Here is a 26,822-nt window from a genome sequence, read left to right as displayed (position 1 = left end):
GCTTTTCTTGCGGGGCAGCCCTCGTGTGGCTGTACTCCTATCCAGCTGACTACACCCAGCACATCTCCCAACAATAGTTTTCCTCCAAAACATCAACTCCAGAGACACCCAGAATATATTTCCTTGGTCCTCTGCTCTTCATAATCCAAAATTCAAGGTATGCCTTGAAGTCTCTCAATGTTTTGACTATTGCCAGTTCTTCATTGTCGTTGAGTCAAATTTCTGGAACTCCTTTAATGTTATTACTGCAGCAGTTCAAGAAAAAGTTCCATCATGCAACTGGCAATGGGCAATAAATGCCAGCCTTGCCAGAAATAATCTTACCCCACGGAATTATTTAAAACAAAGAAAAATCAGCTTCCACCAGGAAGCTCAGTGGTTAGCACTGCTGCCTACGGTCCAGGGACCCGGTTCGTTTCCAATCTTGTGTGACACTCTGTGTGGAGTTTGCACCTTCTCCCTGTGTTTGGCTCCTCCGGTTTTTTCTCAAGGTCCAAAGATGTGCAGGTTAGGTGGATTGGCCATGCTAAAATTGCTCCTTGGTGTCCAAAAGTTAGGTGGGGTTATGGGGATAGGGTGGGGGACGTGGGCCTTGGTACGGTGCTCTTTTGAAGGATCGGCGCAGACATGATGGGCCAAATGGCCTCCTTCTGCAATGCAGGGATTCTATGATTCACAGGTACACTGTTAATCTAGCTCTTCTCTACTTCATTTAACCTCAAAAATTTCTGTTATCAGACCTGTTATCGTAAATGAATCAAAATTTCCTGCAAATGAATATTGAAAACACCAGCTGTCATTTTCAATCTCTGCCGGAATTCTGCACCTTGCCACTGATTCCATTTTTCCCCCTGCTGAGACAGCTGCAGGAAACCTCGCCATCCTGTTGACCCAGAGCAGAATTTCAATTCCCAGATCCTCTCTGCACCAAAGCTGCTTACCTCTGCCCCTACTTCAGGCTTATTGTTCGTTAAATCTTTTTCTACACTTTTTCTTAACGTCTAGACCCAATTTCTTCCTGTGCAGCACGGCAGCATAGTGGTTAGCACTATGGCTTCACAGCGCCTGGGTCCCAGGTTCGCTTCCCGGCTTGGGTCACTGTCTGTGCGGAGTCTGCACGTTCTCCCTGTGTCTGTGTGAGTTTCCTCTGGGTGCTCCAGTTTCCTCCCACAAATCCCGAAAGATGTGCTGTTCGGTAATTTGGACATTCTGAATTCTCCCTCCGTGTACCCGAACAGGCACTGGAATGTGGCGATTAGGGGCTTTTCACAGCAACTTCATTGCAGTGTTAATGTAAGCCTACTTGTGACAATAAAGATTATGTAAAAAAGTATCCTGTCTTCACCCCCTTGCTGCTGTTGCTGGTTTGTGTTGGTTTGGCTGTTAAGTCTACAGTTTCCATCTAACTACCTCTCTCCTGCATCTCCCAGTGCCTCCTCTTTTAAATCATACCTTTGATAACTTTTCCTAACTCTTCTAATGCTCAGTGTCATCCATGTGATATTTTCACTGTTCAAGCAGCTACTTAGAAGCACAGTCGTCATTCCTGAATTTGAGCTCTATTTACAAATTATTTTGCAGTTGCTATTTCTCTCTTTAAGATGTGCAAATAATTTTAAAAACTGATACACTTTTCCATCTGCTTTTATTCTACAGGTACTGTAGCAAAAGAGGGTGGATGAAATCCACACTCATAATGTCCATTCCGCAGACTAACACTTCAAAAGGGAAAGTGATGCTTAAGGAGTACAGTGGCCGCAGGATTGAAGTGGAGCATATTTTTAAATGGATAAATGCACATGTGGCATCTCGGATCAAAACGATCCGAAGCACTGATCAGTTAATGGAGGAATGGAACAAAAGTGACCGGTATCTTGTAAAGATGTACTTGTTTGCAAACCTGGACCAACCGCCTGCATTCTACTCTGTTCTCAGTGTCAAGTTTACAGGTCGTGTGGAATTCATATTTGTTGACGTCCAGAACTGGAACAATGACATTCGCATGAAGGAGATTGGTGTACATCAGTTCCCAGCATATATAGTGAAAACTCCAGAAGGAATATATAAATACGGGAACACTACAGGGGAGTTTATATCCCATCATGCAATGGATGTATTCCTTCGATCATTGCAGCCTGAAGTAAATGATTTATTTGTCTTAAGTTTAGTTTTGGTTAACTTAATGGCATGGATGGACTTGTTCATAACACAAGGTGCTACAATAAAACGATTTGTGGTTCTTATAAGCACACTAGGAACTTATAACTCCTTATTAATAATGTCCTGGCTACCTATAATTGGATTTCTTCAGTTACCATATTTGGAAAGTTTTTATGAATATAGTTTAAAATTTTTGAGGTATGCCAACACAACCACTTTGGCTTCTTGGGTGCGAGCTGACTGGACTTTCTATTCATCCCATCCGGCACTGTTTCTCAGCACATACCTGGGCCATGGTTTGCTAATAGATTACTTTGAGAAAAAACGGAGACGTAATAATAATGATGATGAAGTAAATGTTAATAACCTTGAGTGGCTGTCAAGTCTGTGGGATTGGTATACAAGCTATTTGTTCCATCCAATTGCTTCATTTCAGCATTACCCTCACACTTTGGATTGGGAGGAAGATCCTGATTTGTTACTGGAGAGACTTGCATTCCCAGACCTTTGGCTGCACCCATTGATACCAACAGATTACATAAAGAACCTCCCAACATGGCGATTTAAATGTGTTGCAGGGCATTCTGAGGATGAAATAAGTGAAAGTTGCCATGAGACTGATAGTGATTCTGAAAGTGAAAACCACAACGTAATGTGTAATAAATCAGGGATAAGTGATAATGAAGAGTCAAGTGCACGCCTGTTGCCCGCTGAAAGAAAGATAAAAACTAATGAAGAAAGCAGTGTTGGTAAGAGAAGTTCTGGCAGTTTTTCTCAAAGTACACCAAGACTACATGGAAACACAAGTGTAACTGAAGATGATGAGCCAGATTGGTCGACTTGGCCCAATAACATGCTGCATTGCTCAGAATGTGTGGTGTGCTTGGAAAATTTCAAAAATGGCTGCTTAATAATGGGGCTACCCTGTGGTCATGTGTTCCATCAGCAGTGCATTGTGGTCTGGTTGGCAGGAGGGCGACACTGCTGCCCCGTGTGCAGATGGGTTTCGTATAAAAAGAAGCATCAATTTGTTAGATAAGAATAATCAGCAGCAATGTTTCCTAGTTGTCTGAAAAATAATTAACATCTATTTCAGGCTCTTAATATCTTAACGTTTAATATGTATGGTGATGTTCCATGTTTGTGCTTTTTTGTGGTTTACATTTAGTTTTATGTAGGTTTTATTTGAGCTGATCCACAATATAACCACACTACATTTACTGATGCGTCGAATAAAGTCGCCTTGTTTATTTCTGGATGCTTTTCAACAGTAACATACTAATTCTTGTTTGTTCTGTTTCGGTATGTTCAACTATTAAAATTGACATCTACCTAAGAACAAAAAAGAAAGACCTACTGATTTGATATACTTTATTAGAAAAAAAATTTAATGAATTTATAATTTTATTCAGAAGAATTTTCTTTATCTAGATCTGGGGACAGACAGCTCGTGATGATTTTGAAGTGAAAATCTGCTTATTGTAAAAGGAGTCAATTAAAAACAAAAGTGTAATATGCACCTGTTCATTTTGAAGCATTTTCTTTTTTTAAAAGGTTCAAAACTCATCCTCCAGGGCAGTTAATGAATTGTGCAATAACACTATGGGTCGCTCTGAAAAACATGTGTCACAAAGATTAGGGAACCGATTATTAAGATGCTTATTGTGCTTTTTTATCCTATTTACTTAATGTACCTTAATGAGATACTACCAAATTACTTGTATTCCTTACTCATCACCCTCTAACTCTACAACCCCGCTCCCGACCTGATTAATTCCCTTCGCGCACACTACCCCACCCCTGAGAGCATGTTGTGTCCACTCATCCTCGTCATAGACCGTACGCAGATTCTTGCACTGAGTGGGTTCTTCAGAGAAGCTGCATCAGAAGTTGAATCCTTTTAAACATAACCAGGTAAGCATGCTGTTTTCTGATACAGTGGTGCCAATGTGAATTGGAAGATTTCAACCATGGATTGATGAGATCTTGTGGATCAGATATAGTGATGTTGCAAATGCAACAGAAGATGAAATTATGCTCACGGGCAGTAGTGTTCACTAAAAACAATAGTGAAGGCTATTTGGGATATTGGAAAATTTTAATCAGACCACAAGTAGAATTTTTAAAATACTGATGGGATGCATTGCAATGAATTTCTTCAAAAAGGCATCGTGGAAGGTAAAATAAAAAAATAATTATAAAAGATAAACCGATGAATAACTGCACATTATGTCAAGTGTACAGTTTAATAACGTCCATTTACCAACTCTTTCCACCACCCCCTATTAGCAGCTTTCCTCCTATTTGCTGCTACCTTTCCTTCACTCACTCCAAGGGGTTTAAAAGACCCATATAAATGGGCTAGGAGATTGGGCCAAAATTTGGCAGATGGGAGTTTAATGTGGAACAGGTGGGATGGTGGCTTTGAGACCAGGAAGAGATTAGCCATGATCTGATTGAATGGTGGAGCAGGGTCGAAGGGCTGAATTGCCTCCTCCTGCTCCTAATTCCTATGTTTTTGTGAGGGAGGTGGTGAGTGGGGAGGGTCAATGAGCTGGACAGGCGTGGTCGAAAGGTGATTGAGTGGGCTGCAGGAAAAACAAGTGAATGCACAGTGAAGACACAGCTTTGACAAAGAGTCATCGGACTCAAAGCGTTAGCTCTTTTCTCTCCCTACAGATGCTGCCAGACCTGCTGAGATTTTCCAGCATTTTCTCTTTCGTTTCAGATTCCAGCATCCGCAGTAATTTGCTTTTATATTTTAATGCACAGTGAACACCATTATTGTAGGGTGACTGAGCTAGTTCTTGCAGAATGTAAACAAAGGTGTTTTCATTATTTCTCATTCATTGCGATATTAATCTAATAAATATGTCCTTGCATAATTATCTATTCTATCAGTTGATATTTCTCAAACAAATAGCATTATCATTAGAAGATGAAGCTCCTCTAGCTCTGTTTTAGGCTCAAAACTTTTCCAGCGAGAGGAAACCGAAATCTAGATCCCTGATGTAGTTCATATGGACTTCAAGCAGACGTTCAATAAAATTTGCTGCAAGAAACTAAATAATCTTTGTAACAAGTAGGCTTACATTAACACAGCAGTTACTGTGAAAAGCCCTTACTCGCCACATTCTGGCACCTGTTTGGGTACACACGGAGAATTCAGAATGTCCAAATAATTACCTAACAGCACGTCTTTCGGGACTTGTGGGCGGAAACTGAAGCCCCCGGAGGAAACCCACACTGACACAGGAAGAATGTGCAACTTCACATAGACAGAATCCCATGCCGGGAATCGAATCTGGGGCCCTGGAGCTGTGAAGCAACAGTGCTAACCACTGTGCTACTGTGCTGTCCACAGCTAAAGCTCATGGAATTGGAAGGCAAATTGTTGACCTGGTTTGGGGTTTGTTAGGCAATAAAAGACAAGAGTAAGGGTAATATATGTAGCTTAATTGGTGAGATATATCTGTGTACAAGGATATAACCTTAAAATTAGGGTCCAGCATCCTGGCGAGAAATTGGGAAACACTTTGCCCCTTAAAGAATGATCAAAGTGTGGAACTTTCAGAAGAAGCAACAGATGCTAGCTTCATTAATAATTTTAAATTTGAGATTGATTGTTTTTTTGTTAGTCGATTGTGTTAAGGGACATAGAACAGTGAGGTGTGTGTGTGGAAGGGGCTGCGGGGGGTTGGCTTTGAGACCAGGAAGAGATCAGCCATGATCTGATTGAATGGCAGAGCAGGCTCGAAGGGCTGAATTGCCAACTCCTCCTAATTCTTATGATTGAATGATGGTACATGCTTGAGTGGCTGAATGGTCTCCTGTTCCTCTGCTCAATCAACTCTCATTCAATAATTGGCTGGTCAAGCTGTCTATTAAGCTTGCCACTTCAAACAAGAAACCTCTCTGATTTCTTCCTCCTTCTCTTCGCCAGCCAATCTCGGTGTTATAAAACTACACTGTCCAAAACACTGCTGCCTGTATACTTCCCAAGTTGTATTCACACGTGCTTGCTGACTTCTATTGGCTTCTGATCTAGCAATGCCTCAATTTTAAAATTCTTATTCGCATACCTCCTCGGCACTCCCCATGTCTGGAATCTCCTGCAGCCCCACAGCCCTCAAGATATTTGTGCTTTTCCAATTCTAGCCTTGTGCACATATCTAATTTTAACCACTGCATCACTTGTGGTTGTCCTTTCAGCTGCCCAGGCTGTAAGCTCTGAAATAGTGAAAGAGTACGAGGAGAGCGGCGGGGACACAGTGAAAGAGCACGAGGAGAGCGGCAGGGGCACAGGATAAAAGATCGCGAGGAGAGCAGCGGGGGCACAGGATAAAAGCGTGAGGAGAGCGGTGGGGACATAAAGAGCGGCGGAGACACAGGATAAAAGAGCGGGAGGAGAGCGGCGGGGACACAGGATAAAAGCGCGAGGAGAGCGGTGGGGACACTGAAAGCCAAGGAGAGTGGTGGAGACAGGATAAAAGAGCGCGAGGAGAGCAGTGGGAAAACTGGATAAAAGCGCGAGGAGAGCGGCGGCGACACAGGATAAAAGCGCGCGAGGAGAGCGGCGGGGACACCGTGAAAGATCGCAAGGAGAGCGGCGGGGACACAGCTGCCAGAGAAGCGGCCTTCAGATTTTCGGCAGGGGCAAGGGGTCTGTCGGGAAGGTAAGTTCACCTCTTTAAAAACTTACCTTGAAGAGTGACATCACAGCAAAGCAGTGACCTGATTGGCTGGTAAGGAAAGTGCTCCAATTAGCAATAGCTGGAAGAAATTTAACTCTGTGGTAAGTATTGTGATTGGTAAGCAAAATCTTTATTCCTTTCACTTATTCATTATTTGATATATTTGTAATCAGTTAAGGTAAAGTGTAAAAATGGCAGGGGATCCCAGACCAGTGTTATGCTCCTCATGCTCAATGTGGGAGTTCAGGGACACGGCCGATGCCCCTGACTCCTTCATGTGTGGGAAGTGTGTCCAGCTGCAGCTCCTGTTAGACCGCATGACGGCTCTGGAGCTGCGGATGGACTCACTTTGGAGCATCCGCAATGCTGAGGAGGTCGTGGATAGCACGTTCAGTAAGTTGGTCACACCGCAGATTAGGATTGGTGAGGGAGACAGGGAATGGGTGAGCAAAAGGCCAAGAAAGAGCAGGAAGGCAATGCAGGTGCCCCCTGCAGTCATCTCCCTCCAAAACAGGTATACCGTTTTGGATACAGTTGGGGGAGATTACTCACAGGGGAAGGCAGTAGTAGCCAGGCTCATGGCACCGCGGCTGGCTCTGCTGCACAGAAGGGCGGGAAAAAGACTGGGAGGGCTATAGTCATAGGGGATTCAATCGTAAGGGGAGTAGACAGGCATTTCTGTGGTCGAAAACGAGACTCCCGAATGGTATATTGCCTCCCGGGTGCACGGGTCAGCGATGTCTCAGATTGGCTGCAGGATATACTGAAGGGAGAGGGTGAACAGCCAGTTGTCGTGCAAATAGGCACCAACGATCTAGGTAAAAAAAAAACTGGATGAGGTCCTACAATCAGAATTTAGGGAGTTGGGAGATAAGTTTAAAAAGTAGGACCTCAAAGATAGTAATCTCAGGATTGCTACCAGTGCCACGAGACAGTCAGAGTAGAAATTCAAGAATAGTCAGAATGAATACGTGGCTTGAGAGATGGTGCAGGAGGGAGGGGTTCAGATTTTTGGGACATTGGAACCTGTTCTGGTGGGACTCTTACAAATCGGATGGTCTACACTTGGGCACGACTGGAACCAATGTCCTCGGGGGTGCTTTTGCTAACACTGTTGGGGAGGTTTTAAACTAATGTGGGGCAATGGGAACCAGATTAGGAAGTTAGAGGTCAGTAAAGAGGCAGCAACTAAAGCCAGTAAGGTACTAGATAATAAACTCAAATGTGACTAAGGGGAAGAGTAGACAGGGAAGAGATGATGAATGTAAAGGGACAGGTGTTCTGAGGTGCATTTGTTTTGATGTGAGAAGTGTCACAGGTAAGGCAGATGAACTTAGGGCTTGGATTAGTACCTGGGAATATCATCATAGAATTTACAGTGCAGAAGGAGGCCATTCGGCCCATCGAGTCTGCACCGGCTCCCGGAAAGAGCACCCCACCCAAGGCCAACACCGCCACCCCAACCCCACAACCCAGCAACCCCACCCAACACCAAGGGCAATTTTGGACACTAAGGGCAATTTATCACGGCCAATCCACCTAACCCGCACATCTTTGGACTGTGGGAGGAAACCGGAGCACCCGGAGGAAACCCACGCGCACACGGGGAGGATGTGCAGACTCCGCACAGACAGTGACCCAAGCCGGAATCGAACCTGGGACCCTGGAGCTGTGAAGCAGTTGTGCTATCCACAAGGCTACCGTGCTATATGATATTGGTATTACTGAGACTTGGTTGAGGGAAGGGCAAGACTGGCAACTAAATATCCCAGGGTATAGATGCTTCAGGAGGGATAGAGGGGGAGGTAAAAGGGGTGGAGGAATTTGCATTACTGGTCAGAGATGATATCACAGCTGTGATTAAGGAGGGCACGATGGAGGATTCGAGCACTGAGGCAATATGGGTAGAGCTAAGAAATGGGAAGGGTGCAGTAACATTGTTGGGACTTTACTACAGGCCTCCCAAAAGGGAGCGTGAAGTAGAGGTACAAATATGTAGACAGATTATAGAAAAATGTAGGAGCAATATGGTAGTGATGGGAGATTTTAACTTCCCCAACATTGAATGCAACTCATGTAGTGTTGGAGGCGTAGATGGAGCAGAATTTGTAAGGAGCATCCAGGAGAGTTTATTTTAGAGCAGTATGTAATAGTCCAACTCGGGAAGGGGCCATACTGGACCTGGTATTGGGGAATGATCCCGGCCAGGTGGTTGAAGTTTCAGTTGGTGATTACTTTGGGAATAGCGATCACAATTCCGTACGTTTTAGGATACTCATGGACAAAGCCGAGAGTGGTCCTAAAGGAAGAGTGCGAAATTGGAGAAAGGCCAAGTCTTACAAAATTCGGCAGGAGCTAGGGAATGTGAATTGGGAGCAGCTGTTTAAGGGTAAATCCACGTTTGAAATGTGAGAGTCTTTTAAGGAAAGTGCAGGACAGACATGTCCCAGTGAAAATGGACAGAAATGGCAAGATTCGGGAATCATGGATGACGGGTGGAATTGTGAGACTAGCTAAGATGAAAAAGGAAGCATACATAAGATCTAGGCGACTTAAAACTGATGAAGCTTTGGAGGAATATCGGGAAAGTAGGACAAATCTCAAAACGCGCAATAAAGACGGCTAAAAGGGTGCAGGAAATATCTTTGGCTAACAGGGTGCAGGAAAATCCCAAAGCGTTTTTTTTGTATATAAGGAGCAAGAGGGTAACTAGAGAAAGGATTAGCCCACTCAGAGACAAAAGAGGGAATTTATGCGTGGAGTTAGAGGAAATGGGTGAGATTCTTAATGAGTACTTTGCATCGGTATTCACCAAGGAGAGGGATATGACGGATGTTGAGGTTAGGGATGGATGTTTAAATACTCTAGGTCAAGTCGACATAATGAAGGGGGAAGTTTTGGGTATTCTAAAAGGCATTTAAGGTGGACAGGTCCCCAGGTCCGGATGGGATCTATCCCAGGTTACTGAGGGAAGCGAGGGACGAAATAGCTGGGGCCTTAACAGATATCTTTGCAGTATCCTTGAGCACGGGTGAGGTCCCGGAGGACTGGAGAATTGCTAATGAAGTCTTATGGGGTTCAGGATGTACTAGCTGGATGGATAAAGAACTGGCTGGGCAACAGGAGACAGAGAGTAGTGGTGGAAGGGAGTGTCTCAAAATGGAGAAAGGTGACTAGTGGTGTTCCACAGCGATCCGTGCTCGGACCACTGTTGTTTGTGATATGCATAAATGATCTGGACGAAGGTATAGGTGGTCTGATTAGCAAGTTTGCAGATGATACTAAGATTGGTGGAGCAGATAGCGAGGAGGACTCGGAGAATACAGCAAAATATAGATAGATTGGAGAGTTGGGCAGAGAAATGGCAGATGGAGTTCAATCCAGTTAAATGTGAGGTGATGCATTTTGGAAGATCTAATTCAAGAACGGACTATACGGTCAATGGAAGAGTCCTGGGGAAAATTGATGTACAGAGAGATCTGGGAGTTCAGGTCCATTGTACCCTGAAGGTGGCAACGCAGGTCAATAGAGTGTCAAGAAGGCATACAGCATGCTTGCCTTCATCGGACGAGGTATTGAGTACAAGAATCGGCAGGTCATCTTACAGTTGTATAGGACTTTGGTTAGGCCACATTTGGAATACTGCATGCAGTTCTGGTTGCCACATTACCAGAAGGGTGTGGATGCTTTGGAGAGGGTGCCGAGGAGGTTCACCAGGATGTTGCCTGGTATGGAGGGTGCGAGCTATGAAGAAAGGTTGAGTAGATTAGGATTGTTTTCATTGGAAAGACGGAGGTTGAGGGGGGACCTGATTGAGGTCTACAAAATTGAGAGGTGTGGATAGCAACAAGCTTTTTCCAAGAGTGGGGGTGTCAATTACAAGGGGTCATGATTTCAAGGTGAGAGGGGGAAAGTTTAAGGTAGATGTGCGTGGAATGTTTTTTACGCAGACGGTGGTGGGTGCCTGTAACGCTTTGCCAGCGGAGGTGGTGGAGACGGGCACGATAGCATCATTCAAGATGCATCTAGACAGATATATGAGCGGGCTGGGAACAGAGGGAAGTAGATCCTTGGAAAATAGGCGACAGGTTTAGATAAAGGATCTGGATCGGCGCAGGTTGGGAGGGCCGAAGGGCCTGTTCCTGTGCTGTAATTTTCTTTGTTCTATTCCCACCTGAAATATCTCTGCTATCCTACCCCTCTTTTACAACACTTCAGAACTTGCCTCTGACTAAGATTTTGACTATATTTCCTAACATTGATCATTGTCTACCTCATCAAAGATTTTGATAATGTGCAGCCTTTGGAATGTTTTATCTCACAAACTATACAAGCATCTTTAACTAAGCCATCTGTTACCATCTGATTGAACACTAATCCAACATTACTGGTGCAAAGCTGAATGTGTTAATGACCTTGCCTGTGTTTTCTTCAAAGACGATACGATTAACAGTTTCAATTTCTTGTCCACTGCAGTCAACCAGCTGTATCAACCTATTGACAGAACTGCCCTGGTCCTAATTGAATCTGGCTATTGTATTATAAAAAGAAGCTGGACAAGTACATGAGAGAAAGGGACAAAGAAAGCAGCACCTTCCTGAATGTGATCTAATAGTCCCACTTAATTCTAATATATTGTTTTGAAAGGAATGAATTAATTAGGTGAACTATTTGATCCAACATTTTCATCTGTTACACGATAACTTCTCCAGTCCAGAAAGCTTGGGACCAAGTCATTTCTGAATTTTGGAATTTTCTGGATTGTAGGACGATCTTTGAGTGTGTGAACCAGGAAATAGCTTTGATATATTTACCTGAAGCAGAAAGCAGCGATATCTTCCATGTTTCTACTCCCAACGTACTGTGCTGCCGAAAAGAATTTGCAGACAACGTGTTTCTAAACAATAGATTTCTGAACTGGACATGTTGCAGTGAACTTGCAATCAGCTAAACCGCTCCCTCGACTTGGGTGTTTATCTTGCTTTTCCACTCCATCCCCTGCTGCTCCCAACCCAACCCACCACATGCACCTCTCGTATCCAACAAAATCTGAAATTTTTTCTTATTAGGATCAAACGATTGGCCTAGTAAATGCATTATGAATGGGATAGTGCATTAATTTCCCAAGAAATGTTGCCAGCTTGGACAATGGGTGATGAAGTGTTGTGCAGATGCTAGGAATATAGTTCATGGTGTCAATTCTTTCTCAGTGTTAACTCAAGCATAGATGTCTGTAATATGCAATTACGTAAAGGTGGAACTAATTTTGACATAGCACAATAACTTGTGGTGAATTCCTCATATGGAGCTGGGGAGTCCATCTTCTGCACAGTGTGCAATGGATGGAATAATACAAATCAAAGTCCCAGGTCTGATTCCTGGTATGCATTCATTTAATTGATCTCCGTCTGGGCTACAGGAGGACACCATATTTTACTGTAGTGCTCCTGGGCTAGAAAAGAGGAAAAGTCAGCCAGTGTTCCTTTTCCAAAGCACTATTCAGTATCATGTTGGAAAGTATATTTTGCCTTGAAGCAATGGCAAGTTTAGCCTTGGTTATGATGCAAGCTGTGGTCAGGTCGACTACCTGTGAGGCTCATTGAAGAAGGGGCACTTGGGCCACCAGAGGATGTAAATGCCTGTGGAATCATTCCATATGTTTTGGAAAAGCGAAAAAGAAAGGAGTGATGTCTGGAAACAAGTCACATACAAAGAATTCCTTTTGAAGTATTGTCGTGCCAGCCATTTTTCATGCAGTATCACTGCAAACCGTGATGAGGTGAATGAATTGCGTGTTTTAGTGTTGCTTGAGAGAAGAATGATGGCTGGGAGTAGACAAAATAAAATCAGATGAAAAACAGCAAAACAATATTAGTTCACTAATCTTAGATTGTCAATAAACTACAGAAAATATTTGAAGGTGTGGTTTGCTGCACTTATTTAGGTGCTGGCAAGAAGCGGTCCGTTTACTATTGAATCTTCAGCCCATACAAATATTTGTTTCACAGTTACAAGGGGTTTATAATTGTAAAGCTCTTAACAGTCTGATCACCGTAAAAAATGGAAACAAAATCACCTAATGTCATGCATCTAGATAGTATTACACTGAAAAAAACCTGCATTGTAAATATTTTCTTGGTACTCTAGTGTGCGAGAAGACAGCAGAATTTCAAGTTTTACCAAAGGACCAAGTAAAGATCTTGCATTTATAAAGTGAATGTCGTGGCATCCCAAGGCACGATAAAGCCAATTAAGTACTTCTGAAGAGCAGTTACCATTGTCATTGAATAGTACAGTACAGAGAGAGGCCATTCAACCTATCGAGTACCTGCTGACCCTTTCAAAAGAGCAAAATACTACAGATACGGATTTCTGAAATGAAAACCAAAAATGCTGTAGGTATTCCGCAGGCCAGGCAGCAACTGCAGAAAGAAAAACAGGACCATTGATCCAAGTCCACAATCCTCCACGAGAATGGGGGAGAGACCACTCCAGGCCCTGAGCAAATTAAAATAGGGAGCGAGTGGGTACGTGGAGAGGGGAAGAGGCAAAGAAGCAAAAAGTGAATATCTCCAATAGGGTGGAGGAAAGGGAGGGACCAAATGACAAAAAGCCCCATGGTCCAAAAGGAGTGGAAATGGGTTAAGCAAAGAATTAAACAATGTGCCCAGGTGAGGTGTTAACAGCCGGACGCTGTAGAGGCATAAAGAAACCAACCTCAGCACTTTCAGGAGGGGAGGGGGGTAAGGGTGAACAGATCCCATGGCACTATTCAAAGCTAGTTCTGGTCAATGTTTATAGTTTAACTAACGTCACTAATAAGTGTAAGTAGATCATTTATCTAAGTTATTTTGATAAATGGTACATTGTCACCTGCAAGTTGGTTGCTTTATGCCCCTCCGGGTTCAATTCCCGTACCAGCTGAGAATTCTGAATTCTCCTTCCGTGTACCCGAACAGGTGCTGGAATGTGGTCATAATGTCCAATCGTAGCTGGAGCCTTCAACGAGGCCAACCTCAGGAAGGTCATACCCAAACTCCATCAACATATCTTCTGCCCCACCAGAGGTGCAAACACTCTGGACCACTGCTACACGAGCATCAAAGGTGCCTGCCGCTCCGTTCCACGACCACACTTTGGCAAATCCGACCACAAGTCGGTATCCCTATTTGCAGCTTACAAACAGCAACTCGAGCGTGCTGAGCTAATCAAAAATAAACATGCAGAGCTGGTCTGAGGACATCCTCCACAAATTCTTGCAGACTGTGGATTGGTCCAGATTCAAGACTGTGGCTGCTAACCTGGACAAATACACCACTACTGTCACAGACTTCATTAGTAAGTGTGTTGAGGATTGTGTACCAAAAAAGACAATACAGGTATTCCCCAATCAGAAACCCTGGCTCAACCAAAGGGTTCACTCCCTGCAGGAGTCCCGGACAGAGGCGTTCAAGTCTAACGACCCTGACCTATATAAGAAATCCAGGTACGACATACGGAAAGCCATCAGGGATGCAAAAAGACAATACCACATCAAACTAGAGTCCCAGGCCAATGACACTAACCCACCACGACTATGGCAGGGCCTACACAAGATCACAGGCTATAAAGCAAGGAGGCGGAATATCTGGGGCTGGAGCATCCCTACCCACTGATCTGAACAAGTTCTGTGCCTGCTTTGAGCAGTCAGCCAATGTATCAGTGCCACCTGCGCCAACAGCCCTGGACACACCCATACCCACTATTACAGCTTCAGAGGTAAGAGCTGCCTTCTTGAAAGTGAATCCACAGAAAGGGACGGGCCCCAACGGAGTCCCTGGGCAAGCACTCACAGCCTGCGCAGACCAGTGTATTCGCAGATATGTCACTCCTCCACTCTGAAATCCCCACCTTCTTCAAAATGACCACCATAATACCAGTACCAAAGAAGTACAAGGTAGCCTGCCTCAACGACTACCGACCGGTGGCCCTGACGTCTGTTATCATGAAATGCTTTGTGCGGCTAGTCATATGACGGATCACTGCTAGCCTCCCAGATGGTCTTGATCCACTGTAGTTTGCCTATCACCGCAAACATAGAACATTACAGCGCAGTACAGGCCCTTTGGCCCTCGATGTTGGGCCGACCTGTGAAACCACTCTAAAGCCCATCTACACGATTCCCTTATCGTCCATATGTCTATCCAATGACCATTTGAATGCCCTTCGTGTTGGCGAGTCCACTACTGTTGCAGGCAGGGCATTCCACACCCTTACTACTCTCTGAGTAAAGAACCTACCTCTGACATCTGTCATATCTATCTCCCCACAATTTAAAGCTATGTCCCCTCGTGCTAGACATCACCATCTGAGGAAGAAGGCTCTCGCTGTCCACCCTATCCAATCCTCTGATCATCTTGTATGCCTCAATTAAGTCACCTCTTAACCTTCTTCTCTCTAATGAAAACAGCCTCAAGTCCCTCAGCCTTTCCTCATAAGATCTTCCCTCCATACCAGGCAACATTCTGGTAAATCTCCTCTGCACCCTTTCCAATGCTTCCAAATCCTTCCTATAATGCAGCGACCAGAATTGCACGCAATACTCCAAATGCGGCCGCACCAGAGTTTTATACAGCTGCAACATGACCCCATGGCTCCGAAACTCAATCCCTCTACCAATAAAAGCTAACACACCGTACGCCTTCTTAACAACCCTCTCAACCTGGGTGGCAACTTTCAGGGATCTATGTCCATTGTCACCGAGATCTCTCTGCTCATCCACACTGCCAAGAATCTTACCATTAGCCCAGTACTCTGTCTTCCTGTTATTCCTTCCAAAATGAATCACCTCACACTTTTCTGCATTAAACTCCATTTGCCACCTCAGCCCAGCGCTGCAGCTTATCTATGTCCCTCTGTAACTTGTAACATCCGTCCGCACTGTCCACAACTCCACCGACTTTAGTGTCATCTGCAAATTTACTCACCCATCCTTCTACGCCCTCCTCCAGGTCATTTATAAAAATGACAAACAACAGTGGCCCCAAAACAGATCCTTGTGGTACACCACTAGTAATTGGACTCCCGTCTGAACATTTTCCATCAACCACCACCCTTTGTCTTCTTCCAGCTAGCCAATTTCTGATCCAAACTGCTAAATCACCCTGAATCCCATGCCTCGGTATTTTCTGCAGTAGCCTATCGTGGGGAACCTTATCAAACGCTTTACTGAAATCCATATACACCACATCAACTGCTTTACCCTCATCCACCTGTTTGGTCACCTTCTCAAAGAACTCAATAAGGTTTGTGAGGCACGACCTACCCGTCACAAAACCGTGTTGACTATCTCTAATCACATTATTCCTTTCCAGATGATTATACATCCTATCTCTTATAAACCTTTCCAAGATTTTGCCCACAACAGAAGTAAGGCTCACTGGTCTATAGTTACCGGGGTTGTCTCTACTCCCCTTCTTGAACAAGGGGACAACATTTGCTATCCTCCAGTCTTCTGGCACTATTCCTGTAGACAAAGATGACTTAAAGATCAAAGGCTCAGCAACCGGTCCAGAGAAGATGCTATCTCACTGGCTCTACAATCAACACTCGAACACCTCGACAACAAGGACGCCTATGTAAGACTGCTGTTCTTCGACTACAGCTCCGCCTTCAACACCATTATCCCAACAAGACTAATAACCAAACTCCGCAATCTTGGACTTGACCCCTCCCTGTGCAGCTGGATCCTTGACTTCCTCACCAACAGACCGCAATCTGTCAGGATAGGCAACAGCACCTCCTCCACAATAGTCCTAAACATTGGGGCCCCGCAAGGATGTGTGCTCAGTCCTTTACTGTACTCCCTATACACATATGACTGTGTGGCAAGATTTAACTCCAACTCAATCTATAAGTTTGCGGATGATACGACTGTGGAGGGCCGTATCTCAACCAACGACGAATCAGACTGCAGGAGGGAGATAAATCACTTGGTTGCATGGTGTACCGAAAACAACCTCTGTCTAAATGTTGGAAAGACCAAGGAGCTGATTATCGACTTCAGGAAGCGTAGCGCGACACACACTCCGTCTGCATCAATGTCTCCGAAGTGGAGATGGTCGATAGCTTTAAGTTCCTGGGGGGTCACCATCACCAACAGTCTGTCCTGGTCCACTCACGTTGATGCAACAGTCAAGAAAGGCCAACAACATCTCTACTTCCTACGGAAACTAAAGAAATTTGGCATGTCTACATCGACTCTCACAAAATTCTACAGATCTGTGATAGAGAGCATCCTAACCGGCTGCATCACAGCCTGGTATGGCAACTGCTCAGTCCAAGATAGCAAGAAACTGCAGAGTGTGGTGAACTCAGCCTAGCGCATCACACAAGCTTGCCACCCCCACATTGATTCTGTATACACCTCTCACTGCTTCAGGAAGACAGACAGCATTGTCTCCCACCCAGGCATTGCCTTCTTCCTGACCCTTCCAACAGGCAAAAGTCTGAAGACCCACACACGCAGACATAGGAACAGCTTCTTCCCCACAGCTACTAGACTCCTCAACGACGCCCCCTCGGACTGATCTGTTCCCTGTAAGAACACTATTCATGATGCCCTATGCTGCTCTTGCTGATGTATTTGCTTTGTTTGGCCCCTTGATCCGCACTGTAACCAATCACTGTTTGTCGATGTACCATTTGTCAATGTACTCTGTTGATTATTCTCTTTGTCTACTGTGTACATTCCCTTGGCCGCAGAAAAATACTTTTCACTGTACTTCGGTACATGTGACAATAAATCAAATCAATCAAATATTGGCTGAAGACTGGCATCTGTGATGCTTGGGACTGCTGGAGGAGGTTTTTTTGCCTAGATATGTGCAGCTCTGACAGCACTCAAGATACTCAGTGTCATAGAAGGAGGCCCCTTGACCCATCATATCTATGATGGCTCTCTGTAAGAGCAAATATAGAATCATAGAATCCCCAACAGTGCAGAAGGAAGCCATTTGGCCCATCAATGCCTACACCAACCCTCTGAAAGAGCACCCCACTCCCCTGCCCTATCCCCATAACCCCCTCCCCAACCTTTGGCCACCAAGGGACAATTTAGAATAGTCAATCCACCTAACCTGCACATCCTTGGACTGTGGGAGGAAACCGGAGCACCGGGAGGAAACCCACGCACACACGGGAAGAAAGTGCAAACTCCACACAGTCACCCAAGGGAATTTAACCCAAGCCTCACTTCCCAGCCCTTTCCCCGCAACACTACATTTTTTTGTCATCAAATACTTATCGTGAGTTATTTAAGATTACTAAGTGTAACAGAGGGTAGTACTAAGGATAGAGTAAAGAGAAACTGGCAGAAGAATAAATAACCAGAGGACAAAGATTGAAGATAATTAGCAAAAGTGACATGAGGGAAAATAATCACACAGTGAAGCGCAATGATCTGAATAGTGAAGGGTGGTAGAAACAGATTCACCTTAACTTTCAAAGGAGAAGTTTTTGCAGCCTCACGGCGCCGAGGTCCCAGGTTCGATCGCGGCTCTGGTTCACTGTCCATGTGGAGTTTGCACATTCTCCCCGTGTCTGCGTGGGTTTCGCCCCCACAACCCAAAAGATGTGCAGGGTAGGTGGATTGGCCACGCTAAATTGGCCCTTAATTGGAAAAAATGAATTGGGTACTCTAAATTTATTTTAAAATGTTTTTTAAAACTTTCAATAAAGGGGAATTTTTTCTTTCACCGGACATGGATGTCGCTGGCTAGGACATCAATTTTATTGCCTATCTCTAATTGCCCTGAGAGGGAGGTGCTGAGCCCAAGGGGAAATGTTATAAGACTAAGGGGAAGAGTGGAACTGAATGGATAATTCTTTCAAAGAAAAAGCACAGGCGTCTTATGCTGTATCATTCTAGAATCATAATATTGAGCCAGTGGCAAGTCGGTGTGCTTTAAATACATGAAAACTGCCTTGCCATATTGCACCTCCTAATCAATATCGGGAAGGCTAAAGCCATTGTTTCAGGTTCTTTTCCCTAGCTACTGACTACATCCCTCTCCATGACAAAGCTCTTAGACTAAATCAGTCTATTCACAATTCATGATGAGCTTCCAATCACATGTTTGGGTCATGACAACAAACGTCAAAGCTCCAAAACCTAGGACTTGGCTCTTCACTTTGCAACTGGATCCTCGACTTTCTGACCTACAGACCACAATCAGTAAGAATAAACAACACCTTCCCCACAATAGTCCTCAATACCAAGGGACCGCAAGGCTGCGTACTTAGCCCCCTACTATACTCCCTGTACACACACGACTGCATGGCAAAATTTGGTTCCAACTCCATCTACATGTTTGCTGACGATACGACCATGAGGGCCGGATCTCGAATAACGATGAGTCCGAATACAGGAGGGAGATAGAGAGCCTAGTGGAGTGGTGCAACAAAACAATCTGTCCCTCAATGCCAGCAAAACTAAAGAGCTGGTCATTGACTTCAGGAAGCAAATACTGTACATACCCCTGTCAGCATCAACGGGGTCAGGGGTGGAGATGGTTAGCAGTTTCAAATTCCTAGGGGTGTACATCAACAAAAATCTGTCTTGGTCCCCCCACGCCGACGCTACCACCAAGAAAGCATAACAGCACTTATACTTCCTCAGGAAACTAAGGAAATTCGGCATGTTCACATTAAATCTCACCAACTTTTACAGCTGCACCACAGAAAGCATCCTATCGGGCTGCATCACAGCCTGGTATGGCAATTGTTCGGCCCAAGACATCAAGAAACTTCAGAGAGTCATGAACACAGCCCAGTCCATCACACGAACCTGCCTCCCATCCATTGACTCCATCTACACCTCCCGCTGCCTGGGAAAGCGGGCAGCATAATCAAAGACCACCTTCTTCCATTGGGCAGGAGATACAAAAGTCTGAGAACACGCACGAACAGACTCAAAAACTTCTTCTTTCCCTCTGTTGGCAGACTCCTAAACGACCCTCTTATGGACTGACCTCATGAACACTGCATCCCTGTATGCTTTCGGGGCTGGTTTAGCACAGTGGGCTAAACAGCTGGCTTGTAATGCAGAACAAGGCAGCAGCGCAGGTTCAATTCCCATACCGGCTTCCCTGAACAGGCGCCGGAATGTGGCGACTAGGGGCTTTTCACAGTAACTTCATTGACGTCTACTGGTGACAATAAGCTATTATTATTATTATTTCTGCTCGCATAAAAATACTTTTCACTATACCTTGATACACGTGACAATAAACAAAATTCAATCCCTCCCAATGCAAACCCGCCCCCTGCCCCCCGGGCACTCCCAGTGATCTTCAATGTGCTTACCCTTCTGAGCTGTAGCGTTGTGTCTCGGTGTGCCTCCACGGTGCACGTCAGAGGCAGAGAAAACCTGCTTCTTAGCATGTTCTTTGGCCTTCGATGCCCCTGGTCGGCGTCCTCTGGGACTGGAAGGCCCCAGCGCATTTTCTGGCAGCATATGCCCTGCTGCACCTCAATATACCTGATGCTGACTACGAGACGTGCCATTGTCAGGAGCTGGAACCGGGGGAACTGGTGGCTGCTTTTGCCACACTGTAGGACGGCTCTGGGTTGACACACTGTGCCCCCTTCTCCCAGTCAGTGCCCATAGGGCCCTACGGTTCACCTCGGGACAGATGAGCAGTTGGATCAAGCCCTGGTTGGCCTTGCGTCAAATGGCTCTGCCAAAACTGGCAGCTACCCAAAGTTCACCGCATGGTGTCGACACCCTCGGCGATGCTCCTCCGTGACTGAGTCATGCTCTGCAGCACCCTGGCAATGCCCACCTGAGACTGGGACACGTCCCTCAGAGAACGGGACATGCTCTGGAGCACCCTGGCAATGCCCACCTGAGACTGGGACACGTCAGTCTGTATGGTATTAACGACTCACGTTTGACACATTATCTGTGTAGGGGTAGTGGATCCTCACCTCTGCTCCACGCACCCTCCAGTCCTGGAACCAACTACGGCAGCAATTTGGCCTGACCAAAATGTTGGACAAAGCTCCCACCTGCAACAACCATAGGTTCACACCAGCGCTGACTGATGCCACGTTCAAAAAGTGGGGACAGGACGGAGGGACACTGACAGTCAGGGACCTGTACACAGACGGCAGGATCGCAACACTGGATGAACTGACAGAGAAATTCCAGCTAGCCAGGGGGAACGAGCTAAGGTACTGATGCACGATCAATTGGACAAAGACGAGAGTTGAAGACAACTGCAACTGAGGCTTTATTGCTCTAAGATGTGTGGCCTCCCACAGCAGCTGGCGAAATGGCTGCTGAATGGAGGACACGCATATTTATACTCTGCCTACTGGGCCGAGCTAGCAGGCAGGGATTACCGCCGTACCTGTAGTACAGGTCCTACCGTACATCACCTAATATAGGTGCAACAGTGGTTTACATTCACCCCCAGTTAAAATTGAGTCCGGTGAGGGTGGTGGAGAACTATATACGGCAATTGAATTTACATATACAATATTTGCGGGGGGGAGAAAATCTTTTGAAGTCCAGTAAACCAGTTAGAGGTTTAACCAGTCCGGGGCCTTGATATGCCGCTGGAAGTGACGCAATGGTGGCGGCAATGCCGATGTTGGTCTGGTCTTCAGTGACTCCAGGAGCATGCCGAAATCCTCTTCTTCCTCGGGCGTGGGTAGGGGGAGGATGGATGGTCCTGGGGGGATTGCTGCTGGGAGGCCTGGGGAGGGGTGGGGGGAGCCGGGCCAGAGGTGTGTGTGTGTGGAACCTGCTGGTGCTAGGTCCCTGAGGGAGACAGTATCCTGGCGGCCGTCGGGGTATGCTACGTAGGCACACTGGGGGTTTTCATTGAGCAACTGCACCCTCTCCACCAACGGGTCCGCCTTGTGGAGTCAGACGTGCCTATGGAGAAGGATGGGTCCTGGAGCTGCGAGCCAAGTCGGGAGCGACACCCCGGATGTGGACCTCCTGGGGAAGGCAAAGAGATGCTCATGGGGTGTGTTGTTAGTGGCAGTGCACAGTAGTGACCGAATGGAGTGTAGTGCATCAGGGAGGAACTCCTGCCAGTGGGAGGCCGGGAGGTTCCTGGACCGTAGGGCCAGTTGGACGGCCCTCCAGACTGTCCCGTTCTCCCTCTCTACCTGTCCGTTTCCCTGGGGGTTATAGCTGATCGTCCTGCTGGAGGCGATACCCCTGCTGAGCAGGAACTGACGCAGCTCATCACTCATGAATGAGGATCCCCTGTCACTGTGGATGTAGGCAGGGAAACCGAACAGAGCGAAGATTGAGTTGAGGGCTTTGATGACGGTGGCAGACGTCATGTCTGGCAGCGCGGTAGCATTGTGGATAGCACAATTGCTTCACAGCTCCAGGGTCCCAGGTTCGATTCTGGCTTGGGGCACTGTCTGTGCGGAGTCTGCACATCCAACGGTGTGTGCGTGGGTTTCCTCCGGGTGCTGCGGTTTCCTCCCACAGTCCAAAGATGTGCAGGTTAGGTGGATTGGCCATGATAAATTGCCCTTAGTGTCCAATATTGCCCTTAGTGTTGGGTGGGGTTACTGGGTTATGGGGATAGGGTGGAGGTGTCGACATTGGGTAGGGTGCTCTTTCCAAGGGCCGGTGCAGACTCGATGGGCCGAATGGCCTCCTTCTGCACTGTAAATTCTATGAAATTCTACGTCGGGGCATGGGATGGCGAAGGGGAATCTGGAGTACTCTTCGACCACACAGAGAAAATACGTGTTACGGTCAGTGGAGGAGAGGGGCCCTTTGAAATCCTGAGGTGTTCAAAGGGGCGGGAGGACTTCACCAGGCGCACACGGTCTGGCTGGTAGAAGTGCGGTTTGCACTCCGCACAGACTTGGCAGTCCCTGGTGATTGTCTGTACTTCCTCGACGGAGTAGGGCAGATTGAAGGCTTTTATGAAATGGTACTCCCGGGTGACAAAGGCTGTCGTGCAGGGCCTGGAATCCGTCTACTTGTGCGCTGGAACATGTACCTCGGGATAGGGCGTCTGGGGGCTCGTTGAGCTTGTCGGGGCGATACAAAATCTTGTAATTGTAGGTGGAGAGCTCGATCCTCCACCTCAAGATCTTATCATTCTTGATCTTGCCCCGCTGTGCATTATTGAACATGAAGGCTACCGACCGTTGGTCAGTGAGGAGAGTGAATCTCCTGCTGGCCAGGTAATGCCTCCAATGCCTCACAGCTTCAACGATAGCTTGGGCCTCTTTTTCAACGGATGAGTGCCGAATTTCTGAGGCATGAAGGGTGCGGGAAAAGAATGCCACGGGCCTGATTGCCTGATTGAGGGTGGTGGCTAGGGCGACATCTGATGCATCGCTCTCCACTTCAAAGGGCTGCGTCTCATCTACTGCGTATTCGTGCTGAATACGCACTTCTGCTTGTTGTAGGTGAGGTTTAGGAGAGTGGCAGTGTGGAGAAATTTGGCAAGGTTGGCATCGTGGTCCTGCTGATCGTGGCCACAGATGGTGTCGTTGTCTAGGTACGGGAAGGTGGCCCGCAAACCGTACCGGTTGACCATTCGGTCCATCTCCCTTTGGAAGACTGAGACGCCGAAGGGAACCCTGAGGAAGTGATAGAGGCGACTGTCTGCCTCGAAGGCAGCGTATGGACGGTCCACCTTATGGATGGGGAGCTGGTGGTAGGCGGATTTGAGGTCTACAGTTGACAAGACCCAGTACTGTGCAATCTGATTGACCATATCAGATATGCGTGGGAGGGGGTACGCGTCGAGCTGCATGTACCGATTGATGGTCTAACTGTCGTCCACGACCATTCTGTTTCTCACCAGTTTTAACTACTTCCACTTGGGCTCTCCAGGGGATGTTGCTGGCCTCGATGATGCCTTCCCGAAGCAGCCGCAGGACCTCGGACCTGATGAAGGTCCTGTCCTGGGTGCTGTACCATCTGCTCCTGGTGGCGACGGGTTTGTAATCCGGGGTTAGATTTGCGAAGAGGGAAGTTGGATCGACCTTTAGGGTCGCGAGGCTGCACACAGTAAGGGGTGGTAGGGGCCCACCGAATTTCAGGGTTAGGCTCTGGAGGTTACACTGGAAGTCCAGGCTGAGTAGTAGGGCAGCGCAGAGGTTAGGGAGGACGTAGAGGCGGAAACCGCTGAATTCTACGCCCTGGACCGTGAGTGTGACCGTACAGTACCCCCGGATCGCCACGGAATGGGATCCGGAGGCCAGGGAGATTCTTTGATTGGCGGGGTATACCGCCGAGGGAGCAGCGCCTTACCGTATCCGGGTGGATGAAGTTTTCGGTGCTCCCGGAGTCCAGCAGGCAAGAGGTCACGTGTCCGTTGATTTTAACGCTGGTCGATGTGGTGGCCAGGTTGTGCGGACGAGACTGGTCGATGGTCACTGAGGCAAGTCGTAGCTGGTCGTTGCTGGTGTCGGATGATGGGGTGCCCGGGAGGCACGGATCCTGGAACCCTGATGGTGCCCATGTGCCGTGGGGGAGACAAGATGGCGGCGCCCACTGGCCATGCTTGGTCTGAGGGGGAGAAGATGGCGGCGCCCATTGGTCGCGCGGTCTGAGGGGGAGACGATGGCGGCGCCCACTGGCCGAACATGGTCCGGCGGGGTGAAGATGGCTGCGACCATTGTACGTAAACGAGGGGGTGGGGGCGATAGCGGCACACCACGGCGAAGTGCCCCTTCTTACTGCAAGCCTTACAAAGGGCAGCGCGGGCCGGGCAGCGTTGGCGAGGGTGTCTTTGCTGGCCGCAAATGTAACATCGAGGACTCCCGGGGTTAGCTGGCTGGCACGTGGCGCAGGCGTTTTGGCTGGGTAAGGCCCCCACTGGGGCGGCCGTCTGTGGGGTCCACGATGATTAGGAGGGGTGGGCCACGCGGCTGGGGGCGTTGTGCAACAGTGGTTTACCACAGTTACCTGCAACTCAAAAACTTCCTCTGAAAGGAGACAAGGACATACCCGCAACCGCGAAGCCAGACATTACTGGAAGAGTTACTGGACGCAAGCATCCGAGATAAAGGGAAGTGTAGCGACATGTATGACCGACTGGTAGAAAGGGCCGACACCGTACTGGACGCAACAAGAAAGAAATGGGAGGAAGACCTGGGGATTGAAATAGGGTGGGGACTCTGGAGCGAAGAAGTGCATAGGGTCAACTCCACCTCGACGTGCACAAGGCTCAGCCTGACGCAACTAAAAGTGGTACATAGAGCCCACTTAACAAGAACCCATATGAGTAGGTTCTTCCCGGAGGTGGAGGATAGATGTTAACGGTGCCAAGGAGGCCCGGCCAACCATGCCCACATGTTCTGGTCTTGCCCCAGACTTGTGGAGTACTGGACTGCCTTCTTCGAGGCAATGTCCAAAGTGGTGGGGGTGAGGGTGGAGCCATGCCCGAAAGTGGTGGTCTTCGGGGTATCAGACCAGCCAGATCTATTCCTGGGGAGGAGGGCGGATGCCCTTGACTTTGCCTCCCTGATCGCTCGCCGTAGAATCCAGTTCGGCTGGCGGTCAGCAGCACCACCCAAAGCTGCAGACTGGCTGTCCGACCTCTCAGAATCTCTCCAAATGGAGAAAATCAAGGGTCACAGAACGTGGGAGCCATTCACCCAATTGTTCTGGGACCTGTTTGTGGCCAACAAACAAGCAGAACAATAGCGAGGTAGCCAAGAATCAGGGGAAAGCAGCCAAGGCATGAGCGGGAGGGATAGACCGGTGGAGGGGGTGGGGGACAGCTAAACCTCAGAGGAAAGAAAGGCGAACCACAGGATGGGGGTGGGGGCAGAAGTGGGGGTGAGGGGGGGGAAGAGTGAAGAGACAGGGAACAATAGAGGAGAACCAGAGAAGTGGGCGGAAGGCAGGGAAATGATAGCCGGAAGGAGGGCACGGGAAACAATAACAAACTTGGCATCTACAGGAACAGAGAGCAAGGAAAATCCAGGCGGAAGATGGGAGGAACGGCTGAAGTGGAGGTGAACGCAAGACGACAACAGCAGCGAAATCTGTCCAGGAGAAGCAAGTGACAACACCAACACCAGACCCATTTGCGTATTGCCCTCTGTAACTGTTTCTCTGGCACCCAAATGTATAACTACCCCCCCCCCCCCTCCCCCCCCCCCCACACACACACACACACAAACACACACAAACAGATGCCTACTTATGTGTTGTAAATAATATTGCTGCTGCTGTTGAGCTGGTACATAATGTCTTACCAGTTATTTATTATTATTTTTTTTTTGGTATGTTTGTGTGTGCCCTTCTCTTCTTATATATATATATATTATTCTCTGTACATACCGGTAAATATGCTTTGTTCAAAAACGCAATAAACAACATTTATAAGGAAAAATAAAAAACCTGTGCTCCACGCGCCGCTGACCTCTACGGTGGTCACTGCTCTGCCCTCGGCTACCTGCTCCACCTCCAGAGCCCGTTCGTTATACCGGATGAGGACTCTGATGTCTGGCACCCCACCACTCCCTGTGTCCTCTCCCTTTGGTTGTGGGCCAATTTAGCCTTCAGGGACACAGAGGGGGCATTGTTAGCCGTCCGCGTGGTTCAGCGCGGAGGGTGGGAGAGATGTTTGGGGGTTGGGGGAGGGGAGCGATTGGGGGAATGGGGAGATAGACCATATCGTGGGGGTGGGGATTATGAGGGGTGGCAAATGGACGGCATGGTCGGCACTGCTGGACATGGGTGGGCGGGGGTACGGAACAGTGTTGGGCGGGGCTTTGCCTGGCGCATTCTCTTCGGGGGGGGGTGGTGTCAGGCGTCTGGTGCAAACTCACTCGAGCGGCCCGGTGGAGGCAGGAGACCTTCTTGCGGCACTAGGTGTCGGTCCTCATGGTCACCCTCCCCGAGCTGACTGCCGCTGCCACTTGTCCCAGACAGCACTGGCTGCCCTGTGGCTGACCCTCCGAGACTCTCGGGGGAACAGGACA

General features: G+C 47.5%; 1 protein-coding gene across 2 annotated transcripts in view; it reads left to right on the top strand.

Moving 5' to 3' along the window:
* rnf103 (ring finger protein 103) overlaps positions 1-26,822 on the top strand; it is a 97,094-nt gene that overhangs the window by 25,060 nt on the left and 45,212 nt on the right. Inside the window, exon 4 of one of the 2 annotated variants that reach the window (XM_072497582.1) lies at positions 1,657-3,677. The exons of the other annotated variant lie outside the window; for it this stretch is intronic. Within the exon in view, the coding sequence (XP_072353683.1) occupies positions 1,657-3,199 (1,543 nt within the window). The 3' untranslated portion in view covers positions 3,200-3,677. Of the gene's footprint in view, positions 1-1,656; positions 3,678-26,822 lie in introns of those variants that run through there. 2 annotated transcript variants of the gene reach the window in all.

Source organism: Scyliorhinus torazame, chromosome 3, assembly GCF_047496885.1.
Source record: "Scyliorhinus torazame isolate Kashiwa2021f chromosome 3, sScyTor2.1, whole genome shotgun sequence".
Classification (NCBI taxonomy): Eukaryota; Metazoa; Chordata; class Chondrichthyes; order Carcharhiniformes; family Scyliorhinidae; genus Scyliorhinus; species Scyliorhinus torazame.
This window is presented reverse-complemented; position numbering and strand designations above follow the sequence as displayed.